General features: G+C 48.3%; 1 protein-coding gene and 1 long non-coding RNA gene across 3 annotated transcripts in view; one reads left to right on the forward strand and one right to left on the reverse strand.

Moving 5' to 3' along the window:
• Nucleotides 1-1,762: 1,762 nt before the first annotated feature.
• The window catches only part of kcnd2 (potassium voltage-gated channel, Shal-related subfamily, member 2), a 144,318-nt gene continuing 121,350 nt past the window's right edge, over nucleotides 1,763-24,730 (reverse strand). Inside the window, exons 3-7 of one of the 2 annotated variants that reach the window (XM_064342512.1) lie at nucleotides 16,198-16,360; nucleotides 13,779-13,877; nucleotides 11,061-11,156; nucleotides 6,710-6,948; nucleotides 1,763-4,496 (exon numbers count right to left, since the gene is read on the reverse strand). In XM_064342512.1, the coding sequence (XP_064198582.1) occupies nucleotides 4,319-4,496; nucleotides 6,710-6,948; nucleotides 11,061-11,156; nucleotides 13,779-13,877; nucleotides 16,198-16,360 (775 nt within the window). In that variant the 3' untranslated portion in view covers nucleotides 1,763-4,318. The remainder of the gene's footprint in view (nucleotides 4,497-6,709; nucleotides 6,949-11,060; nucleotides 11,157-13,778; nucleotides 13,878-16,197; nucleotides 16,361-24,730) is intronic. The other variant, XM_064342511.1, reaches the window with a different exon arrangement.
• LOC135258863 (uncharacterized) lies at nucleotides 18,038-20,326 on the forward strand. Its single transcript, XR_010331115.1, has 2 exons — nucleotides 18,038-19,195; nucleotides 19,291-20,326. It is a non-coding gene; the product is annotated as an uncharacterized LOC135258863 (long non-coding RNA).

Genomic DNA, 24,730 nt, shown 5'->3' on the forward strand with positions numbered 1-24,730 from the left:
TTGCAGATGAAGGCCGGGTCACAAGCTATATTTAAGAGCACAAAAATGATATAATCTCTACACTCATGAGACGGATGCAGTGAAAAGCCCCTTTCACCCCACCCCCCTACCCACTCCCCATTTCCATTCAAGGACAGGATACACAAAAGAAGGAAGGGCGGGGCACTAGGTTGTCAAAGTAGTACACAAAAACATTTCTTGTTGCGCTCTCCCACCCTTCTTTCAGACATGTTAAAGACCAGATAAGCTTTCACGCGAGTCCTCTCTCCACTTTTTGTGACGGTGTGCTTAACGCTCTTTTCTTTAGATGCGTTTGCCTGCGCTACGCTCCTTCTGTGCGCACAGGCGTTCGCTTGCCCTTCGCTCCTCTCTCGTGCGGTAGTGTGTCGTGCGCTCCTTCCTCGTGTGATAACGAGCGTGAACCGGTTTCCTGTCGGAGGTGGCTGGGGCTCGAGCGCTGGCAGATTTATGCCCCGGCTGTGGCTCCGTTTCCCTGCCAGGCTCGAGGTGTTTTGCTTTCCACCTTCGGGGAATTTGTTTGGAATGGAATGGATGCTATAGTTCACGACCGTACCCTGCGGACCCAAGCAAAATCCTCTCTGCTCCCCCCCCCCGAACAAACCCCCCAGTGTTCCAGCACTGTAGTGGATGTCAATGACCATCCCATACAGCAATATGGGGCTTACACATTACTTCACTAAATGCAGCCTCTCTCTCTCTCTAGCTCTCCCTCCCTACCTCCTCTTATCTCTCTCTCTCTCTCCCTACCTCCTCTTCTCTCTCTCTCTCCTTCTGTCACTCTCTCTCCTTCCCTCTCTCTCCTTTTCATCTCTCTTCCCCTCTCTCTCTCACTCTCTCTTCTCTCCTTCCCTCACTCTCTCTGCTTACTCTTTCTCTCTCTCTCTCCTTATCTCGCTCGCCCCCCCCCCCCCCCCGCGGCCTCTCATACACACACAGGGCAGGGGCAGGAACAGCAACAGCAGCAAACAGTAAAATGAGCCAGAGGCGGAAATAAAACTATTAACCTCTACCCTCCTGATAAAAATAGCCTGGGCAGGAATAGACTGTGGCTGTGTTGCGCAAGCCCCAGGTCAGTTTACCCCCCCTATGCCATGCGTACAGGGAATAGCTGCGGTGCAGACGTACAGAAACATCTGTTATCATTCCCCAAATGGAAAAAATAGGCTACTATGCGTACACAGACGCACGGAAAGGGACACCATCCCCCGACAACGGTCTATTTGTAAGGCTGTGACCGAATCCATGTGAGATCTCTGACCTGCGTCCTGCTCCTGCTCAAATCAACAATCCTCCCCGCACAGGATGTGCACAGATGATTCTGTTTGGAACATCTGCACCATAGACAGGGTGACAAGATTAATTTAACTCGGACATGCAGGCAAAACACGTGGTTTTAAACGATGAGTCATAGGTACAGTTATTATGTTAACTTACACTAACATATATTTTAATACGCTAACTCTGGTTGGAAAAATGTGAGAAAATTATATTCTGATGTTTCCCCTCACATTGATACCAATGTTTTTCTATTCCACCAAACAATTTCATGTTCTCAGGTATTGATAACGGTGTAAATAGTGCAAAAAATAAACATTAATGACTGGCAGAGTGTATGTCTTGGGACTAACATCTTCTCTACGATTAAAAACAAGACAATGTCCATCTAATTTTTTCCCCTAGTATTTTAATAGAACAGTGACTTTCTCGTTTATTCATAGACCACACTGGACAGAACAATGTGTTTGCTGTTTCTAGTTCGTAAATATTTTTTTATATTTTGTCCACAGCACAAGCCGTAACAAATTGAAAGTAGTCTTTTCTTGAATATACACAGTCTCTTGTACATTAAATACACTTTTCTAAAAGCCTCTTCAGTTTTGACAAACAAATCGAGAACAGAACTCAGACTCTTCTCCGGTACAACAAGACCAAACTCGTCGATGACCGCATGCATCTTTTTGATCTAACGGTTAAAAAACAAACAAAAAAAGAATATCCTCCTGAGACCTGCCCGAATTTTTAAAAAGGATTTTCATTTTTATGACATAATACAAGTGTCTTGGATGACAAAAAACATGTTGCAGTGAAAATATAAGATTATTGTTATCGAATGTCCCTCGTAGTGCAAGTTTCAGCATAGTAGCCTAGAATGTATGGTTCTTGAGATTAAGACCAAAGACTCATATCCCTTGCAGGGGACAAAAATACATTACTGGGCCTTGGGAGGATATAGAATTGATAGGATAATGAGTACCTGATTACTAACTAAAATAAAAGAACAGAAACGGCATTTGAAATGATCAAAATGACTGGGATAAATATTTACTACACAGAAGAACAATTTACAGCACTTGGTCACTAAACACAGTCGGCGATTTTTATTTTTATACATATTTTTTTTTCCACCCAAAAATGGAGTAAGATTTAATGAGCTGTACATGACCATTTGTTTTTAAAAAATATTCCGCGTTTCTCTATTTTTCTCTCAATAAAATGAAAATCTGTACAAAAAAACCTTGTTGCATAATTCACACAAGTCTGGCAATTTTGGAAATCATACCGCAGTTTCTGAGCAGAGCGCGATCTAGGGGAAGGCGTTCCAAGGATGAACAGTACGGTAACCTACTGTGGGATAAAAACGTTGAGAAAAACTCATTGTTCAATTTGCAATTGCACAAGGCAACAGAAAAAGAGCAATGACAGCATAAGGTCAGTATTTTCCGTCCTCGGTTTAAAAACCCATTTCGCATTGACGCGATTTACTCGCGATCACGAACGGTGAAGTGTGACGTTGCATTCCGTTCCGTTCCATTCCACGCGCGGGGATGATGTAGGTCTAATAGCGTAATGGTCGGACGCTTCATTAAACAGGGGCCGTATTGCCAGTATTGTGCACGCGGCCGGCTTATCTTGATTACTGGAAACTCCGTTCAGCTCAGCTGCTCTACACAAGGAAATTAAATTAAACTTTGCATCAGTATTTCCACCACTGCAATTTTGTTGTCGTTGCTTTACACTGTAGGCTACGTGATAGGTTTTTTTTCTGGCTATGTTGGAGAAAAAGGAAGAATAATACAATACTTCATAATCAAGTAGCATTTTCCTCAAGGTTCACAACTCTGTCTTCCTCGTTTGCTTCAGATAGCCAGCTTTATAGTCCATTCAATAGCAAAACTGCAACTGCAGTAGAAACAGAAAGATCAGTTGCGGTTTGGCCATTATCGTAAGCCTCTTTAAAGCATGACATGTAAGTAAGATAAAGCAGGAGTGTCCAATCTCATCCAATCTCACCCCTCATTTAAAGGGTTTTCTGTATCTTCCTTAATTCATTGCTTTCGAAGCGCACTAAGGAATGCTGTAATCATAGACACAAATGACCAACAAAAAACAACGACAAAGAACATCGGCATTTTCTTCTTTCGCGATTTAAATGCGTGAGTACGACTCACCGCGGCTATAAAATGTCTTCAACAACCAAGAAACACAGTTTATGCATTACTGAGCATGTAAACACGGCAAAGGAGCTTAGAGACAGGCCCGGAGAGGGGGGATATCAGGGAATGCCATCGACGGTATTCATGATGGCCAATCAACATACTCTGTGCACCGCGTAACTCAGCGGAGCAAGTAAGAGATGTAAGCAAGTGATTCTGCCCTCTGTGAAACACAGAGATGGACTGAAAAGAGCCTTATTGCGCGTGGTGCTGGGGGGTGTAGTTTCAGGAAAGGGGAAAGGGGCGGGGGGAGAACCACACAGTCACAAATCCAGGAACTGCATTAAGGTCATGCATGATGCTTCACTTACACACGCAGGCACACGCACACTCACACATGTACAGTATGTGCCTCTTCACATATTAGTATCAAAAGTCTTTCTTGTTACATCATTTTTTGCAATTAACGATACAACATAACATCCTCTTATCCAAAGCATGTGATTAAATGCTGTCTTTAAAAAAAAAAAATGGCTTCCCCCCTTCCTTGCCTCTCCAATTCTGAAGACAACATATTTAAAGACACACAATAGTTAAAAATGATTTTTCCTGTGAGAGTGTAGGATCTGAAGCTTTAAGCCCGGAGGCTGCCAGCGGAACAGCGCCCCTTCCTGGACAGGGTATCCCCAATGTCAGTGTTACACTAAAAACCAGCACACTGCAGCGCTGGAATACAAAACAGGTCCCGCTCTAGCTCCCCGGGTCTTGCAATGGCCGCGACTCTCCAGTAGGGGGGGTGCTGAGTCTCTCCCTCCCGTCCCGTCACTTCTGAGGCACAACACCGTGGCGAGGACGGGCGGAGTCTAGAGGGCGGACACCCGGACGATGTTGGCCTGCGAGTAGTCAGACGAGCTGGCCGACCCGTCGCCCTCGGGCGTGGTCACCGGCGGCGTCGGCATGGTGATGATGGCCGCCGTGATGTAGGGCTGGTCACAGTTCAGCGGCATGGTCTCGTCCAGTTTGGCGTTCAGGCAGGACCGGCTGGCCGAGGAGAGAGAGAGAGAGAGAGGAGAGAGGGAGAGAGTGGGGGGAGAGAGAGAGAGAGTGGAGAGAGGGAGAGAGTGGGGGGAGAGAGAGAGAGAGTGGGAGAGAGAGTGAAAGAGAGAGACAGGGAGAGGGAGAGAGAGAGAGGGGGGAGAGAGACAGAAGAGAAGGAGAGAGAGGGAGAGAGTAACAGTTAGAGAAAGAGAGGAGAGTGAGAGAGAACTGAAATAATTACATTTACGTACACCGCTGGGCCTTCTGCAGTCTAATTCAGAAACCCTTCCTTCAGACCACACAGAGCCTCCCACAGCTGGCCAATCCCTGCGCCATCGGATGCCATGGCAACGCTACACAACCCCGCGCGCTCTCATCGTTTTTGGCATTCGCCGTCAGACGTTGTCCAGCCGCAAATTCCACCCGGCTGAGAGCTCCGGCTCCTCTCCAGCGAGAGGGGGGGGGGCTGGCTGGCTCGGCCTGGCGGGACCCAGGCGGGCCTGGGAGGCGACCGCATCGCCAGGGTGCCGAGCGCTGGCCGGCAGAGACGACCGAATCTGCCGGAATCTGCAGCGGGTCGCGAGACGACCGGGCTGCACCTCCAGGTGTTAAAGAGAGGCCAGGCTGACTGTGGCTAACCAAGTCCCTGGGGGCGGGGGGGGGGGGGCAGCAAAACAGCGGTCAAGATGGATGACCGCACCTGCCAAACTTAAGCGGGGGCTTATAGAAACAGCTGTCTGCCCGAGCGTGGGGGGGGGGGGCACAGAGGGGTCAGCTGGCCTGCTGTAAACAGAGACTCAGTGTGATCTAACCCCCCCACCCCCGCCACTCCCCCGCGCCCCCACCCCCCATCTCAGTCTGACACTCTCAGCACCAGCAGCGCTGACCACAGCTGGGGCCTAACAGACAAAGTGTCCTTCCTTCCTTAGCAGCTTAGCCACCGAGAGAAAAGGGGGGGGTTTTGGGGGGGGGACTTGTGTTGGTTTTCTTTTTCCGTTCGGCGCGGGCGGGCTGTTTACCCCTCGTGAACCACTGCCAGCCAGAAAAGAAAAATTTCCCATGAATGACTGCTGCGCCGTCTGGCTCACCGGGGTGCAAAATGGCCGCCGCACCAGAGAGCCTCCGCGAGTGAGGAACGAACTCCGCTCTCGCTCAGCTGAAGGGGCTTCTAGGTGAGTGTTGGCTAAACAGATGTTTATTGACTACAGCCAGTGTTTCTCACATTACCGCTGGAGCCAGTGTTCCAATGCAGAGCGACGGCAGAGCCAGACTTTTCCACTGCGGAGCTAGAGCCAGCGTTTTACACTGTGGAGCTACAACACAGTCAGCGTTTTACACTGTAGAGCTAAAACACAGTCAGCGTTTTACACTGTAGAACTGCAACACAGTCAGCGTTTTACACTGTAGAACTGCAACACAGTCAGCGTTTTACACTGTGGAGCTACAACACAGTCAGCGTTTTACACTGTGGAGCTACAACACAGTCAGCATTTTACACTGTAGAGCTACAACACAGTCAGCGTTTTACACTGTGGAGCTACAACACAGTCAGCGTTTTACACTGTAGAGCTACAACACAGTCAGCGTTTTACACTGTGGAGCTACAACACAGTCAGCGTTTTACACTGTAGAACTGCAACACAGTCAACGTTTTACATTGTAGTGCTGCAGTAGAGTCAGTGTTTTACACTGTAGAACTACACTACAGTCAGCTTTTACACTGTAGGGCTACAACACAGTCAGCATTTTACACTGTAGAGCTAAAACACAGTAAGCGTTTTACACTGTGGAGCTACAACACAGTCAGCGTTTTACACTGTGGAGCTACAACACAGTCAGCGTGTTACACTGTAGAACTGCAACACAGTCAGCGTTTTACACTTTAACCTGTAGAGTTACAGAACAGCCAATGTTTTCCATTGTAGTTCGCGCCAGCTATAGTAGGGCCTGTGTTTTCCAGTGTCAAGCTAGAGTGAGGATGGCTAGCCTAAACTGAATGGAAAAGTAATGTTAGTGGATAAAGGGCCAATGTGGCACAGGGGAGAGCAAGGACGTAGATCTCATCTTCAACATTGCGGGGGACACCTAACTGGAAAATTTCTTTGGTTTTTTGCAACATGATAATATCGGAGAGGAGGGGCATGGTGGGGTCCCATGGTGGGGAGGTGTGGTTACCCCCCGCATGCCCCCAGCACACAACGCGAGTGGGGCAGTACCTGTTGGACAGCGGCCTCTCTTGGATCTGGATGGTGCTGAGCTCCTGCACGCTGCCATGGCGACCGGAGGCGGTGGAGTTGGGCAGGTGCAGGCTCCTCTTCCTGTTGCGGCGGGAGCAGCAGGAGGAGAGGCCGTGCTGGGAGGAGCCCAGGGAGGAGGAGAGGGAGCCCAGCTGGTTCGCCAGCGACACCTCCATGAAGTTCGCCTCGTACGTCTTCTCATCCACAAACTCGTGGTTCTGCGAGAGGGGGGGGGGGGGGGGAGAGCAAGGTAGCATTAATTCCGTCTTACACAGAGAGAGAGAGAGATGGAGGGGGAGAGAGAGAGAGAGAGGGAAGGAGAGGGAGAAAGAGAGAGAGAGGGAGGGAGAGAGAGAAAGGGAAGGAGGGGTAGAGAGAGAGAGAGGGAGGAAAGGGAAGAGAGAGAGACAGAGAGAGAGATGGAGTTCAAACTTATGATACAGCATTACTGCTATGCTCCCTGTGGGCATATTAAATGTTGGTTATAAATTTTACATTGCCATTTATTTATGTATTTATTCACTTTTTAACCACATTCATTTAGGTAAAAAATATACACTGGGTGTACCCCCACCTGGAAAAGGTGCCAAGCAAATGTAGAAAAAGGCCTGAGTTGCCTGAGTTGTGGAGAATACACTTTGCAGGTGTGGCTGGGTAAACACTGCAGCACGCTCATTTAAAGGGCGATAACCCTGGTGTAGACGGCGGCGAACACAGCGTAGCAGAAACAGAGCAGGCCCGTGCTGCCACTCCCCTCTGTCACCGAGACGAACGGGCCATTAATGTAATTAATTGCTCCCCTCCTCCTCTTTCCTCGTTAGCGATAACGGTCCCGCCGAGCCGCGGCGCCGCGCGAGAGAACGAGCGGCGCCGCACACGCTCGGGTCCGCGCTGTTTGAGACGGCATCGATCACGCCGAGCTCGGCGCTGAATAATGCACACCGCCAGAGAGGGGCGTGAAGCGTGCGCCCGGGCGGGAGACGATAACCCCGGCCTGCCTCAACGGCGTTTATACAGCGCTGCGTAGTGTCTGTGAGCCACTGACTCACTGCCCCAGTTCTGATTACACTCTGTCTGTGAGCCACTGACTCACTACCCCAGTTCTGATTACACTCTGTCTGTGAGCCACTGACTCACTGCCCCAGTTCTGATTACACTTGTCTGGAGCCACTGACTCACTGCCCCAGTTCTGATTACACTCTGTCTGTGAGCCACTGACTCACTGCCCCAGTTCTGATTACACTCTGTCTGTGAGCCACTGACTCACTACCCCAGTTCTGATTACACTCTGTCTGTGAGCCACTGACTCACTGCCCCAGTTCTGATTACACTCTGTCTGTGAGCCACTGACTCACTGCCCCAGTTCTGATTACACTCTGTCTGTGAGCCACTGACTCACTGCCCCAGTTCTGATTACACTCTGTCTGTGAGCCACTGACTCACTAGCCCAGTTCTGATTACACTCTGTCTGTGAGCCACTGACTCACTGCCCCAGTTCTGATTACACTGTCTGTGAGCCACTGACTCACTGCCCCAGTTCTGATTACACTCTGTCTGTGAAACACTGACTCACTACCCAGTTCTGATTACACCTGTCTGTGAGCCACTGACTCATTGCCCCAGTTCTGATTACACTCTGTCTGTGAGCCACTGACTCACTGCCCCAGTTCTGATTACACTCTGTCTGTGAGCCACTGACTCACTGTCCCAGTTCTGATTACACTCTGTCTGTGAGCCACTGACTCACTGCCCCAGTTCTGATTACACTCTGTCTGTGAAACACTGACTCACTACCCCAGTTCTGATTACACTCTGTCTGTGAGCCACTGACTCATTGCCCCAGTTCTGATTACACTCTGTCTGTGAGCCACTGACTCACTGCCCCAGTTCTGATTACACTCTGTCTGTGAGCCACTGACTCACTGTCCCAGTTCTGATTACACTCTGTCTGTGAGCCACTGACTCACTACCCCAGTTCGGATTACACTCTGTCTGTGAGCCACTGACTCACTACCCCAGTTCTGATTACACTCTGTCTGTGAGCCACTGACTCACTACCCCAGTTCGGATTACACTCTGTCTGTGAGCCACTGACTCACTGCCCCAGTTCTGATTACACTCTGTCTGTGAGCCACTGACTCACTGCCCCAGTTCTGATTACACTCTGTCTGTGAGCCACTCACTCACTGACCCAGTTCTGATTACACTCTGTCTGTGAGCCACTGACTCACTGCCCCAGTTCTGATTACACTCTGTCTGTGAGCCACTGACTCACTGCCCCAGTTCTGATTACACTCTGTCTGTGAGCCACTGACTCACTGCCCCAGTTCTGATTACACTCTGTCTGTGAGCCACTGACTCACTACCCCAGTTCTGATTACACTCTGTCTGTGAGCCACTGACTCACTGCCCCAGTTCTGATTACACTCTGTCTGTAAGACACTGACTCACTACCACAGTTCTGATTACACTCTGTCTGTAAGACACTGACTCACTGCCCCAGTTCTTATTACACTCTGTCTGTGAGCCACTGACTCACTGCCCCAGTTCTGATTACACTCTGTCTGTGAGCCACTGACTCACTACCCCAGTTCTGAGGTCTGTCTGAGCTCACTCCTTCACCACTTGCAGTGGTGGCTCTGTCATGTCACTTTTTCACTGTGAATTTGCATGTGTGTGTGTGTGTGTGTTCGTGTCTGTGTGCGTGTGTGTGCCTGTGTGTGCGTGTCTGTGCGTGTGTCTCCTGACTGATCTTTAAGAGCTGTTGAAAAAATCCGGGAATGAAGGATAACAGCGTAATTCTCAAAGGAAATGACAAAGAACAATATGAGGATGTTTCGATGTGTGTTTGCACTTTCACACACAGAAAATTAAGAGCATTCTGCTGCTGTTCGGCTGGGTTCAAAAGGCAAATAACCATACTAATGTTTCTGTTCAGGTGAAGACCCACAGTATTGCTTCTGTCCAGGCAAAGAACCATAATAATGTTTCTGTTCAGTTAAAGAAACTAATGAAGAAAATAGAATCTAATGTTTCTGTTTGGATAAAGAACCATACTAATGTTTCCATTCAGGCAAATAACCATGCTAATATTTCCATTCAGGTAAAGAACCATTGTAATGTTTCACTTCAGGTAAAAAAACATGCGAATGTCTGCAATGTGCTGTGGCAGTACGAGTTAGGGCCAAGGAACCCTCAGCAATCTACAGTGCTGTCCTGATTTTGATGAAGTAGGGGCACCCAGTGCAACAGGGATCTTACTTATATATGTGCATGCTTCTCACATCATGGCCTCTGTGACCCCCATCAACTGGGAAATGGAAGGCAGGTTTTGCAGCGGTGGGGGGTAGAGGCTCTACAGAGGGATATCAGTGAAGCGCAGGAGGTTGTTTACTCTGAACCACACACAAACACACAAACCACACACCACACATGCAGCCACACACACTACAGCACACACACATCACACACACGCACAGAATAGCACACAGATACACACACCACACACACAGACAACAGACACAGAACACACACAACACACATCACACAACACACACACAACACACCCAGCACACACACACACACACACACTCACTGACATATCCGGCGAAGAGTTCCACAGTGATTCCCATTTGCCCCAGAAGGTCTTTGAGCAGACAGGTAGAGTGCAGTTTCTTTGTTGCACTTTGTTGCTGAGACAGTTGATTTTGAGCGGATATCGGGAAAATCTAGAAGCAAAGATGCCTCTTTATACAAGAAGAGACAGCAGCAATAAAAGGCTTCACACCTAGAACAACCTCTCTTCTTAGGGCTTTAAAGAGGCATCGGGTTAAAACCACACCTCAGAGGGTCTGCTGAGGTGCTGTTGAAATAGAGGCAATTTGTAAACCACAAGTGTCAGCAGAGCTTTGGGTGACTACATACTGATCAGGGAGAAGGTGCGTAGAAGGCACAGTATGCAGACATATGCACACGTGCGTGCACACACACTCACACACACACACACAAACACATACATACAAACACTCACTGACACACGATGCACCACATCTCACTGCACACACAAACACACTGACACACACACACTCCTCTAACACACACGACACACCACACACACACACTCTCCTCTCACACGCAACACAACACCACACACACACCACTCTCTCTCTCTCACCACACCACACACACACACACGACCACTCTCTCTCTCTCCCACACACACACACACACACACTCTCTCTCTCTCACACACACACACACACACACACACACACTCTCTCTCTCTCTCACACACACACACACACACACAGCGAGTGCGGGATGCTCTCACCGTTGTCTTCTCCAGGCAGTGCAGCAGGTGGTGATGCTGGGTCTCGAAGACAGGGTTGGCTCTGGAGACCTGGGCCTGTCCCGCTTCCTTGGAGGCCTTCGGGGGACAGAGAGCCGCAGGGCGGGGTCGTTAGTCACATGACCACTGGCAGAGACCAGGCCCGGAGCAGGGGGCTCCACGCCCCGCCTGCGTTCTCAACAACGCCTCAGCCACACCTCTATGATGTCACAGAAGCCTTGCGAGAACGTCACTGGCCAGCCGGGCGGAGAGCGTCCACCCTGGCCCCGCCCCCAGCCTGGCCCTCTCTCATCTCCTAATGCCTGATGCCTTCGGCCAATGGCTCATGGTTAAAACTCGTTCTGTCTGGATTCCCATAATTCCTGTCCAATGAGCAACGCCCAGCAGAGATCTTAGCAGAGATGAGCAATTTCCCATCGTGTGCTTATGCTGTAGATATGATATAACATAAGAGTATCACACAGCCTTATTTTAACCATGAAAACCACATTTATTATTTTTTCCTTCTCCATACCATTGACTCAAAGGGCCTGATTCAACAGAATGCAGTTAATTACCAACTGGACCACCGAATCTTTGCAGTGTTTGGAAGCATGCCATGTGAAGTACTGCAGCTGCACAGCCAATTTCAAGCCAATGTCACCTGACCATCCCACTAAACCCGATTTTCTCCTTCCTGTCCCAACTGTTTCTACAGTTAATTAGACTTCAGCGCCGATGAAAAGACTCCCTGACGAAACGTCTGTTACATTTGGAGGGAAAAGGACAGTCGGAACCACAGGAGCACTAGACTCTGAGGTAGCTAAAGTGACAGAATAGTCGTTCGGTTTAACAAGGACTCTAAAGTACCTAAAAATGAAAGGGGAGGCACATAGTCGGCTCGAACGCTCTCGCATAGCCAAAATTCTTTCCCAATTAGAGGGAGAAATTCTGCCAGCTCGTGTAATGCTAAAAAGAGAAAAAATAGCAAATGCCTCATTCTCACATGAGAGGCGGCCGTGTCTGAAAAGATAGCCGTGAAAGCCCTTTTCTGGTCATTAACGCTCGCACTGGAACTGGAAAAACAAACTTCTGCGCAGGAACCTGCGCTGCCAAGCCCACGTGCGTGTCACATGAAATCCAGCCACGCGGCTACTGCCGTTTGTGAAACGTGGTCTCACAGCTGTGACAGGACTGCCATAAAAAACAAACAACCGCAGGGGTGGTTTGCTACCACATACCGCGTGTGTGTGTGTGTGTGTGTGTGTGCGTGTGTGTGCGTTACTATAAAACAGCAACCGCAGGGGTGGTTTGCTACCACATACCATGTGTGCGTGTGTGTGCGTTACTATAAAACAGCTGCAGTGGAAGCAAGAGTGTTACCAGAATAACCGCAATGAAAGTTAATATTATTATTATAATAACCGCTATATTACCAGAAAGTCGCACTGACATTTAAAAAATATTTTTTGTAAGCGACAGCTAAGCACTGCAGAGCAGAATGCATGGTGCCGCTCTGTAAACTGGCCACTGCGGCTGTGTGCGTCAGCATGAAACTACACCAGCGTTAAGAACTTAAGAATCCAGAAAAGGCCATTCGGTCCGTATAAGCTCGCTGTTTAGCTAGAAAACAAGAGAGCGTACAACACTGTATCAGGCCTGGAACTGAATACCAATACAAGGGGATATCTGCCTCTGCTACCTGGTCTGAAAAGCAGTAGCATTGCGTTGACATCTCTCTGTGTAAAGGAATGCTTCCTGAAATCCGGGTGGAATTTTCCATCAGCTAATTTTCACCTCATGCCCCCCCTTGCTCTACTGCGAGAACTCAAGCCGAAGAAATCATTTGTAGTTCACTTTGTAAAAAAAAACCCTTTCATGAATGTAAAAACCTTGATCAAATCCCCCCCCCCTCGCCCTCTCGCCCCTAGCCTCCTCCCGCTGAGCCCGGGCTTATCCGCACGCGCTCTGTTCGAGAGCGCGGTTGGTCCACAAGCGCAACGCGCCGCATTTCGTTGACTCGGGCCCCCTGAGCGCATGCAGCAGAGACATTGTGATGTCATATCCTCCATGTGATGAACAGCCATGATGCCGCTGGATGAGGCCGAATGGGGAAGGGGGGGGGGGGAGAGAGCGGACAGCGCAGGCCAAGTCCACAGCCCTTCTGCCAGATGGGTCAAAAATGCATGTTAATTAAAGAAGATAAAAGTACACGGACACAGAGCAGAGAGAGAACAGAGAAGATGGGGTTGCAGAGCCACGTTTCACACGGAGAGGGGAGGCGGGGTCGTGGAAGCACCACCCCACCGTCCCACCCTCCACCCTACCCCCCAGCTCCCCCCCCCCCCCGCCACCCCAAAACCCAACCCAACCAAGCTACATGCGGTGTTTTGATAGAATACGATGAGTCATGTTTTGCACGATATGTTGCCCCTCCCCCTCCCCCCATTTTCTTTTGGAAGGGGTCGGAGGCCGATGCAGTCATTCAGTGTGTGAGGCGGTTGGGGGGTGGAGTCGATGTTGAGGTCAGAGCCAAACTGAGGCACTTCAGAGAAAGACACCACGTAAAGCACTTGTATGTATGGGGTGGGGGGTTCTTGAACCAAGCCTGGATTTGACCCCCCCCCCCCCTCTCGAGGGGGGCGGGTGTGTCGGGGGTGGGCGCATGCACCGGGCCGTCGCACAGGTGGCCCAAGCCATTCGCGTGGTCGCCCCGGTTACCTGATGCGGTGGGTTGCCGGGGAACCCGTTGCGTTTGTATTGCAAATAGGAGTTAGTGCCGCCGCTCTTCGTCGCGTGAATTCTAGCGAGCCTGGTTTTCTGTTTTGAACAAACACACGTGTGTTTAGCTTCCCGCCGAGCGTAGCCCCTTTTTTCGTTTTGTTTTACCTGCTCTCTGGGGACCGTGGCGTCGGGTAAGAGCGGAGCTGCATTCAGATCACGATCAGGGGACGTTAATTTCGCCTCCCTGCTGACCTGGATGAGAGAAGCACTCAGACCCACCGGCTGACTATTCTGTTTGTTAAGTGAGTCAGAAACCTCGCTAAGAAGCCGCCCTGCGGTCACACAGCCCTGGAGACTGCATTCGGTCAATGCTAGTCCGTGGTCTCACAAGTGCTTTCTTCGCAAACACAGTACGGCGAGTTTAGCAGCTGCTAAAACAGAAAGGACAAATGTAAACCACTTGCATTCTTTTGTTTGTTAATCACAGTTAAATGACACATTTTGATAGAATCCAGGCTCTGCTATGAATTTTGTTCAAAATTTTTTAAAATTCCAAGTTATGACATCATCATGACAACATTACAATGCCCAGGGTGAATATTATTTTTCCTTTTTTGAGACCTCTAAATGCTTCCTGCAGAGCCAAATATGGGTATTCATTTTCATTGGTCCCGCAGGCCCTCTTGGCTCCTGGTTGAAAATCCCCTGCTATTAAAGATCTGCGGTAGATACCGTAGAAACTGGCCTTACATCGTGTTTGAACAGAGATATGGCAATACTTGGACAAGTGCTGATGTTCCACCTAAGTGAGGCACCATCTTTCTTCAAAGTCAGACCATATCTACAGCATCTGTCACTCACAAGCGCGCAACAGCAGTCTCTGATTGGTCAGTTCTGTTTCTGCTGTTTTCCACCAGCATGTTGCCGACCTCTAAGCAGGGGGTCCCTCCTTACAGGGTCAAAGGTCAAACCCCTGGTTTAAAATGGAAGTTCCCCCCGGTGCACACTTCCACTGCGCTGGGCCTCTTGCCCGAGCGCTGAAATCTCCCGCTACGGTCGCAGGCCTAACTCCTCGTGCCCAAACCGCTTTTAGCCTCTCCGAACTTTCGAGTTCTCCCGTTCTTTGGAGGTTTCTCCCCGGCTGACGGGAAAAACAGACTGTTGTTTTTGGGAACGATCCGCACGCTGGTTTTGCAGTTACGTCCTCGGATGCGCTGGAAGGAATGAAGCCATCTTTTTTTTCTATTCATTTTTTTTTTCTATCCGTTTTTCTTTTCCCAAGCCCCCCCCCCCCCTGTGTATAGTGTTGACTTGAGTATTCTAAATTAGGAGCCTTTGAGCAAACAGCGAATTATCATGTGACTCTCGTGTCGTCTCGAAAAAATCTCATTCTCGGGAGGCCTCCGCGGAGCAGGGGCTTCCTGGTACAGATCCGCCTCCATCTGAAGACACAGAAGGACCCGTCATCCGGAACATTCCTGCCCCGTCTCTCCGCTCATAGAGACGTCTCCACGTTCATTTCACACAGCTTAACGCGCTGGGCTGCCGTTACAGAGGGCCTGTATATGCAATTACGGACTGGCCCCGGAGAGAAACGCTTCACGGACTGTTTACATACCGCAGGAAACTGCGCATACACACACACACGCACACACACACACACACGCACGCGCACACACACACACAAACAAGCAGATAAACACACTGCGTGACCAGTGCGAGTTCATCGACCTCACAGACGAAGCTCGAACAGAACTGTGAACATTCCAGCACGTGCTGCGTTTAAAGAGGTCAGGGGTGACGGGCAGTACAGCGCGCAGCGCCCGCGTGAGCACCCTGCGCTCGACCCTGCGCTCGACTGCGCCGCACTGCGCAGGAGGACTCGCGCGGTCTTCGGAGGGGAAACTGACTCTCTACTGGCACCCAGGGCACCGTGTACTACTGCTCCACAGCGTGCAGCCACAGCTCAGCTCCCCAGGCCTTCGAAGCCCTTGGTAGGACCCTGAGCCCCAAGGCTGTACCAGACCTGGGTTAAACACGCATCTGAAATACTTTAACCCTGCAGAGGGTTAGACCTAGCGACCCACAGGTACAGCTCCTGCATGTTCCCGACATATTTTTTTTTAAAAGGAGCCTCTACCCTTCACCCACATTCAGGATCCTGCATATCATGAATGGTAGGCTACTCAGGGTGGGATCTAATGCTACAGGAGCATTTTCTAAAGTTTACTCTTTCACATTTAAAACTGTTCTTTTTTATTAATTTTTTTCTTCAACGTTTCAGTGTTTCATGTCCATATCTGACCCAGGTCTGGGATTGGTGACCACAGTTTGACCGCTGGCCGCGGTCTTCCGCGTACGCGGTTGCGGTTACGGTTACGGTTGCCACGGTGAGCGGCGCGCGGCTCCGCAGTACCTTCTGCGCCCGGCGCTTCTCGGCCCGCTGGCTCTGGTGGTAGATGCGGCTGAAGTTGGACACGATGACCGGGACGGGCAGGGCGATCACCAGCACCCCGCTCAGGGAGCAGATCGACCCAAATATCTTCCCCACGATGGTTTTGGGAACCATGTCACCGTACCTGGAAAAATAGGGGGGGGGAGGGGGTTGGGGTGGAAAGAAGGGGTTGGGGGTAAGAGCACTAAATATTAGCAAACAAGTCAGTAAGTCAGTATACAACATATACTGGACAACATATATGCAGGTTAAACAGAGTTATAATCGTGGAAGACCCTCTTCGCCTGTGGAAAACAAATGAGTAATATAAGAATTATACTGATATTGTAAGGTACAGTACATCACCAATCAGATTGTGATAAGATGAGATCTTAAAATGCACGGTTTTGATAAGTCATGAGGAAGGAACCAGCAGTATTACGTCACTAGGGGGTGCTATGGAGCCACTCTGCCAGTCCTTTTTTTTGAGCAGGCAAAGCTCTACTGACAGCAACCTTTTTTGAAATGCAGGCCATTTTCCTGTATTTATAATCACATGCAATTTTTTTTCTTTAAGTTAGTCGATTCAAATGAAAACGGAATGCGACTGCACATAAGTTTACGTGTTCTTTAAAATTAAACCAGTCCCTGGCCCAGTTCTCACCCGTGACCTCATTACCTTTCGAAAAAACATGTAAAAATTACATTAGCCAGCTCTTGGCGCAAGATTATTCTCGCAAACCTTGATAAAGCTCTCCGCTAATTCCCCATAATCCCACTGTGATGTAAGGCCGGTGAAAGGAAGTTGCAGTGGTACATTCAGAGTGCATTTTGTCATTTTGTGTAAATGACAAAGAGCCAGGTGCCGACTAAAACCTAGAGAGAGGGCCTTTTTAAACATCTACAAGCCCCCCTGCAGTGAATGCACTCAGCCACATTTTCAATCTTGCCACCTCCGACGGCAAAACACTGAAGAATAGGCTCGTCTTGTCCGGGAGTCAGTCCTCCGCCTGGCGCGGATCAACGGCTGCCTCCTGGCACACAAAAAGAAACTTGGCGGCATCCTTCCTCCTTATAGCAGTAAGTCACCTGATGGGGTTAACGACTGCAGAATGAGGCAGCTTCCCAGCATGCTCTACGGCAGGGATCAGCAACTCACGGTCCTCGAGGGCCGAGAACTGCTGATTTTCCACCCTCCCTTTGCCTGAGAGTCAGGTGTGAAGACAGTCTGGCCAATCAGTAGCACTAATTACCCGGGAGAAAAGAAAACCAGTGCTGGATTTGGATTCGAGGGCCAGAGTTGATTACGTTACATTACTTATCCAGAGCGACTTACATTGTATCCAGTTATACAGCTGGATATATACTGGAGCAATGCAGGTTAAGTACCTTGCTCAGGGGTACAACAGCAGTGTCCTACCAGGAAAACAAACCTGCAACCTTGGTCTTGTAACCAAGGTTACAAGACCAACTCTTTAGCCATTATACTACACTGCCGCCAGTGATGATCCCTGCTCTACGGCCCTAGCCCTGGCCAAGTTTTGTTCATGATTCAATCTCATTTGCATTCTTCTGTTGTGAAAGAACATTGTATGTGACAAGCTGCAATTCAAAGGCCAGCAGACATCAGTGCCGACCAATGAGCAGCAATGATCGAGTATCTTAATGAAAATTTGCGAGCGAGCAAAATGGGAAATATTGAGGTGTACCACTTTAATTATCAGGATTTCGGAAGCACTATTTGGCGCCCGCTCATTGCGTGAAATGTGTAATATAACCATAAAGCTAGCTAAGCTTCGGGGCTGGTCCAGTCACAGACATGAAAGACTCGAATGTAATTAAAGACATGTTAAGATCAAGTTTTCCAATTAGTTTTTAAATTAATTATGAGTAGAAGAAGAGCGGGGGAGAGAGGAACCACGGCCTCATTTTCTAGCGTTAGTATGATGTGCTGACGTCTCACGTTTTACACACCAGGAGGTCGGCTAGCTGTCACGTGCAATGATATCCGCACCCACATTCAGAGCGGACCTAAGGCTAACAATGCTGTCAAGTCTTTAAGAAAAGAGTAGAAACTACGTTAGTCCAATGGGCTAGCGAAGCCGGTAATACCTTCAGCTAATTGTCTCTCCGCTGGTGTTCGTTTGGAAGGGCTGGTATTGATCTCCGCTCATAAGAAAAGTTCCCAGAACTCAAGCTTCCTTCCGTACGTGCACGTCTTTGCACTGGCCTTTGATTACGCTGACACACAAAAAAGAACACTCGTTTGAGTTTAGAATGCGGACGGACAGCAGTGCTAACACGAAGCCTGGAGAGAATCGGAGACAACAGACAACTGCTGCTGGCCGTATCACTGTTTCGCAGAAACAAATTAAAGCGGCAAGCGCGCGTTCTCGGCAGTAAGTCGTCCCTGCTGCTCTCAGTAGGCAACTAAAGGCAACTAATCAATTTGTAATCTTTCAGCAAGTCCACTGAAGACAGTGTGATGGCTTGAGGACTGGACTCCTGCTGGCTCCACTGCTCATATTTGTGCACCGAATTGTGGTGTCCAAAAATATTTCCTTACATCAAATTTTGGTTTTCCTAGTCTTCAGCAATGAATGAAAACAAAATATTTATACTAATAAATTCATACTTTACGGTACAAGACCTTTATACTAACCACATACTGCTGAACTAGTTTGCACTTCCTCCACGTTTAGTAAAGGGTTCTATGACCTAATGCTATCTGGCCTAAGCAAACAAAAAGTATGAATTTGGCCACACTTTGTATATTTCTTCAGTAATCCAACCTCCTCAATTAGCTGAAGACCCCAACGGGAAAGTACAGTCCATATGCTGGAAGGTGATCTGCATATTGGCATCCGGAATTTAATATGAGAATTAGCCCATCTCACAGGAACTCTGGGGCTAGTAAACAAACAATATTATTACGTTCATTTTCCCAACCTGATTTTGTACCCTTGCGACGCAACAGAAGGTGAGGATTATCAGCAGTGGTGATTTCAGGGCGGCTGTGTTCCCTCTCTCCAAACAGACAACGCTGACACCAGACCGGTCTTATCTTTTATCCAGCAGCGCTGGCTTCCTGTTGGGCACTCTCTTCCTCACATTGATGAACGGCACTACAACCAAATCGCTCTGCGCCTCTGATCCACGGGCCTGATACCGGGCTGCTCTGGCATCCGCAGAATTCCTGGCCCCTCCATATCCTCCTCGTGGAAGATGACCTTGCTTTTGTCTGCGCCCGAATCTTATCAGATGATGTGGATAAAACCTGCTGAATTACAATCCCCCGCTCCCTCTAGGGAGCCATTTTAACATCACCAAAATGGCCTTTTTCCCCTCTTTTTTTAATACATGTTTGAGAGGCAGAGAGTCCTCTCAGCAGTCTCCCTCAGTCCCTTCTTTTGTGTAATTTTATACCATCCCTCCTCGTGCGCTATTGAATACGAGAGCCTGGAAATGAACTTGTGAACTGGAGCAATTTTCAGACAGAGTTTTTTGAATGGATTTCTCTGTTTTTGCAAAGGGCGGGACGAGAGCTTCGATAACCATGAGGTATTTACTTACAAATACTGAGAGTTCGGTGAAGCCAGTGGATTATTTAATGACGGGGGACAGAAGGTAACTGGTGCTGAACTGTTTGGTAGGCTGTGTTTGTGGTCCGTGCCAGATAAATATATGCTCATAAAAATTTGTCAACATTCAGTAACTTCAGCTGAAGAAGGGCACGAGTTGAGTTGTTCAGGCTTTTAAGCAAACTACTGGAGCACATGGGTGTGGTATTTAAGTCAATATTAGCTACATAACAATATGCCTGCCCATAGGATGCATGTGAGCTGTACTGGCTTAGCTTGTGCTGTACAGAGCCTGTAGCATATGTAGCATGTCTCTGTGATCGCTGTGAAGGTGATACTGGATTCAGCCTTGGGTCAAATCCCATAAACTCCCTCCCGGGAACGTTAGCAGTTTGTGGCTTTCTTTTCCTTTTCATGATCTGACCGCCGCCAGACAGCGCCTCCTCAGGTTATCGGGAGTGCGGCCTTTCGTTTTGCACGTACCACCATCAGTGTAGAAACACAAAGGAACGGGTGGCCCAAATCTGTATGACAGTTACACAGAGACACAGTGGCAGTGCTAGCAGGCAAGCCGCACCTCCTTTAACTTTTTTTACGGTGAATTTTCCAAAAAACGTTCCGTGATTCGGGGAGCTCCGCCTCCGCCTCCCGTCCGTCGGCCCCCGAGGCTCGCCGACGCCGGCCGGGCCGTTAAAAAGAGGGAGCGGCGAAATCGAGCCGACGGGACGGCGAGGAGCCCGGCGCACGCCACGCTCCGTCTCACAGAGCGCCGGGGGAAAAAACCGGCGACGCGAACGGCTTTCGCTCGCGCGACACAAACAACGAGAAGCGCTCGCAGTTACGACACAATCGCAGGCGCGGGAGGGAGGGGGGACGGGCCGTCGGAATGTGTTCGGGCAGTCGATCCGGGAGCGCCTCAGCGGCCACTGCTCATTTGCAGCGCGCGGACGGGTCTATCGAAAAAAAAAAAGCCGGTCGGCCTGACTGCCCACTCTCAGCTTCTTTCATTCTTGGAGAAGGAATGGAAGGAATCACATTGTTCAGAATCATAACCACTACACCATTCCATTCATATCTATTGTTCAGTATCATATCTACTTCTCCATTCTATTCATATCTACCGTTCCGTGTCATATCTACTACTCCATTCCATTCATATCTATTGTTCACTGTCCTATCTACTGCTCCATTCCATTCATATCTACCGTTCACTGTCCTATCTACTGCTCCATTCCATTTATATCTACTATTCAGTCGTATCTGCTACTCCAATCCATTCATATCTATTGTCCAGTATCATAACGTCTACTCCGTTCTATTTATCTCTATTACCCAGTGTCATAACAACTGCTCCATGCTACTCACATATCCAACACTACTACTGCTACTACTCCAAACACATTGTTTATGCTTTCCACCTCCTCTAGCCAGCTTGCTAACCTTGCATTTTGCTAATATATTCCAGCAAGGCTCTCTGTGTTTGCAGATGTCACATTTTACTTCTAAATATGGTGATGTGTTCCTTACACGGTTTTATTATTCGTTTTTTTTTTTTACCTTAATGCTAATAATCATTCCAGCTCAACTGTAGCTAAACAAGAGATGTCTGTCAGCCATGGCTGACTGACAGGTGTAATGCTTGAGCGGGTGAAGGGATCTACACGCATAGAAAACTCTGCTAACGCCTCAAAATACTGAATGCTGATTGGCTCAGCTGGGAAGCCAGGAAGTTCAGGTGTCCAAACTACCGATTTGCCCGCCCTGCCATTGGATAATCTGATCCTAATGAGATGAAGCTGTTGTAATGGGGATGGGAAGGTTTGCAGCGTCTTCAATAGCCTCTTTTTTTTTGTCGTGCCTCCTCTCCGAACGAAAGAACGTTCCGATCTTGACATTCAGAGCCGCTCGGTCGACAGCAGTTCGACAGCCCGCTTAACCCCGGGATAGCCGTGAGTGCTATCGAGGGGCAGAGAGAGCCGCGCTACCGCTGGCGCTAGTTTCCACTTCGTTGCCGCTCCGAACGCAATTAAGGAATAAATCAAACTCGATGGCCGGCCACGGAGCACCGTTAGGGGGGCCCGCCTGTGAATTTTTTAAAAGTTTACGGAATCATTACGGCCGCAGAGAGGTGGAGATATAACCCTTCAAATGCCTTAAGCAGTTTCAGCTCAGTCCCAGGTACTGACCAGAAAGCAGGAAGCGGGTGGAAGACCCCAGCATTCCGTTTCAGCTCCTTATAACCGCCCGCTCCTCCGACGTGCCTGCAACAGCCGTGGGCTGGGAATGGGACTTCTGTCTCCTGACTGTGTCACAGAGCACTCTTCAGAGAGTCACACAGAGTGATTTATCAATCACTTAGCGAACCGACCGGGGCCCCGGTCCCCCTGCAAGGTCAATGAAATAAAGGGTTTGGATGGACTGTGACACATTCACAAATTGGCGCCAAACCGGACTAAAGAAATTCCATGTGACACACGGCCACTTTAATCGCGGTTTGGCAGGGGTAAGTGGATACGTCGGTCTGTTTTAACCCCACTTTAAACAGCCCTGGTCTCCAGAGACCCCAGGGCCAAGACACAGGCACCGCAGTCCCTGATCCTTCTCTCTAAACACAAAACGCCCTTAAAACCTCCCCCAAGAAAGTGGCACAGTGCAAAATATCTCCAGCTACAGAAGAAGTTGCTCAATTATCAGGGAAAAAAAAGAGTGTTTTTTTCTTCATATAAATCTAGGATCATGCTCTCTATTTTTAAAGGATTTTATCGTCTCATTTCCCCTTTCAGAGTATGTATCCTGTTCGCGCTGATGAAAACTGGCACTTGGAACAGCAGAAACACAGAATTTGCTCTCCTGTCAGTCACAGTCACCGTAAATCATTTATAAATACCAATATGCCGAGAGCTAACAGATTGAGACAGACATAATTCCACCAACTCTAGCATCCGTGCTTAAAAATCCCCATCCTCCTTTCTGAAGCAACAGAGGGATGTTTATCTTTAGAGAGTTTGCTTTAAATGTTATATGAAGTTTATATTATGCATCCATGTACAGCGTCCTTCGCAAGTGCTCCTGAACACTGTGACAACTAACACCAATGTTGTGAGGTTAGGGGAAAGGCTTCACGTCTTCTCTCTGTGACATTTCTTGCAGCTCCGAGCGGCTTTACGCGTCTCCTATAAAGAGCCTACATAAAACTGCACTCACCTTATGCATAATTCCACAAGACGTTCCTCATCTGCGTCTCATCTTGGATTCGTGATGCATGTTTCCCCCCCCCACCCCCCCCTCCTCATATCCTCCTCCACTTCCTCACTGGAACACTGTCTGCCGGAGCAGATCGGTGCGTTTGACTAGAAGCCTTCTGACAGGTTGGTACAGGTGCATCAGATATTCATGACCAGAGATGCGCTACACGCCGCAACACAAGGTCTGCGCTAAGAAGAAGATGGAGATGCACATTGTTTACAGAGCAGACACGGGGGAAACTTGGGCGAGAGAACGAGATTGAGGTACAGTGCCGCCACGGTACTCTCTCTCAGCATCGCAGGGGTTAGACTGGACAAGCAAAGCACAGCGTAGACTGCCGCAGGCAACACGACTGCCAATTAAAATCACCATAAAGCACTGAAAACGTTTATGCCATTGCAGCTTTCAAGAAAAAAAACTCCCTGCTGGGTGTTGGTGATTGGACGATAGAGAAGCCAATCATATATGCTGTATAGACCATCCCACATTCCAGTGAAACACATGATTGCTTGTACCGACTTAACCTAATGCAATCTGTGAGTATAACCTATTGTAAAATACTGCGTAATTTTCACAATGCTAACATAAACATCAACAATGTAACAAAGTCAAAGAGAATGAACTGAAAGAATATATAAACAGGTAAGTCTATTTTGATGTTTCGCGAACACAAAAGTAAAAGGAATCATTTAGGACTTGCTGCGAGCCAAATAATAAATGTTTCCGACTTACTTCTGAATAGAGAGCTATTTTCTTTGATCCTCAGCTCTGCTTTAGCATGTTCTTAGTCACATTACATGCTTTCATGTTAAGCAGAAAGCTATATTCAAATTTGTTTTATGTCATTTTTTTTGGCATATGCACAGAAGAAATTCAACACGGAACAACAAGAGCAATCAAAGAGAGAAAATACAAAAAGGAAAAAAAAAATGAAATGAAAAGAAAGGGAAGAGGACTCTAAAGTACAAATAATAAGTACACAATTAAGCACTGTGATTAAGACTCAGGAATTAATACCTAGCATCCAATCCCCTACTCAGTCACACAACGTTTACAGAGCTTTGTGCAACCTTGAAAGAACCCAAACCAGATATCAAGGAAACAGAAACACAAATAGAATTTAAATGAATAGCAGGTTCTGATTTCCCCCTTATTGATTTCTTAGATTAAGTCAAACTTGCCAGTGAAAGAGGTCTCGAAAGTTAAATTTAAGCGAATTTCTGTGTCGTCCCCAAAGATGGGCAGGCCTGTAGTAAAATAAGATCCCACTCTTAATGCACAAAGCACTGAGTTTGTTTGAACAAAAGTCCTTGGGGATTAAACAAACAATTAAAGGAGAGGGGAAAAAAAAGATAACAACGAGGAAAGTAAGTAAATATAAATATTAACACAGAGCTGGGCGGCAGCGGCAATATGAAAAATTTTAACCGAGGGGCCTTCAAAATTAACAATGATTCTCTGCTGCTTTCTCACGTACTTTAGGGAAACAGCGTCCATCTAATTTAATGTAACAAGATAATTACTTTAGAGGAGGGATCTCAAACGCAAGGCCTGGACGGCCGCTGCGTCTGCTGGTTTTTCATGTGCTCCTGCACTTGAGTGCCTAATTTGAGTCATTGCTTAGCTAAAGAGTTTCCACACCTTGCTTCCAAGGCCTAAATTGGCTTCTGATTGAAATGAAATAATAA

Source organism: Anguilla rostrata, chromosome 7 (genome assembly GCF_018555375.3).
Source record: "Anguilla rostrata isolate EN2019 chromosome 7, ASM1855537v3, whole genome shotgun sequence".
Lineage (NCBI taxonomy): Eukaryota > Metazoa > Chordata > Actinopteri > Anguilliformes > Anguillidae > Anguilla > Anguilla rostrata.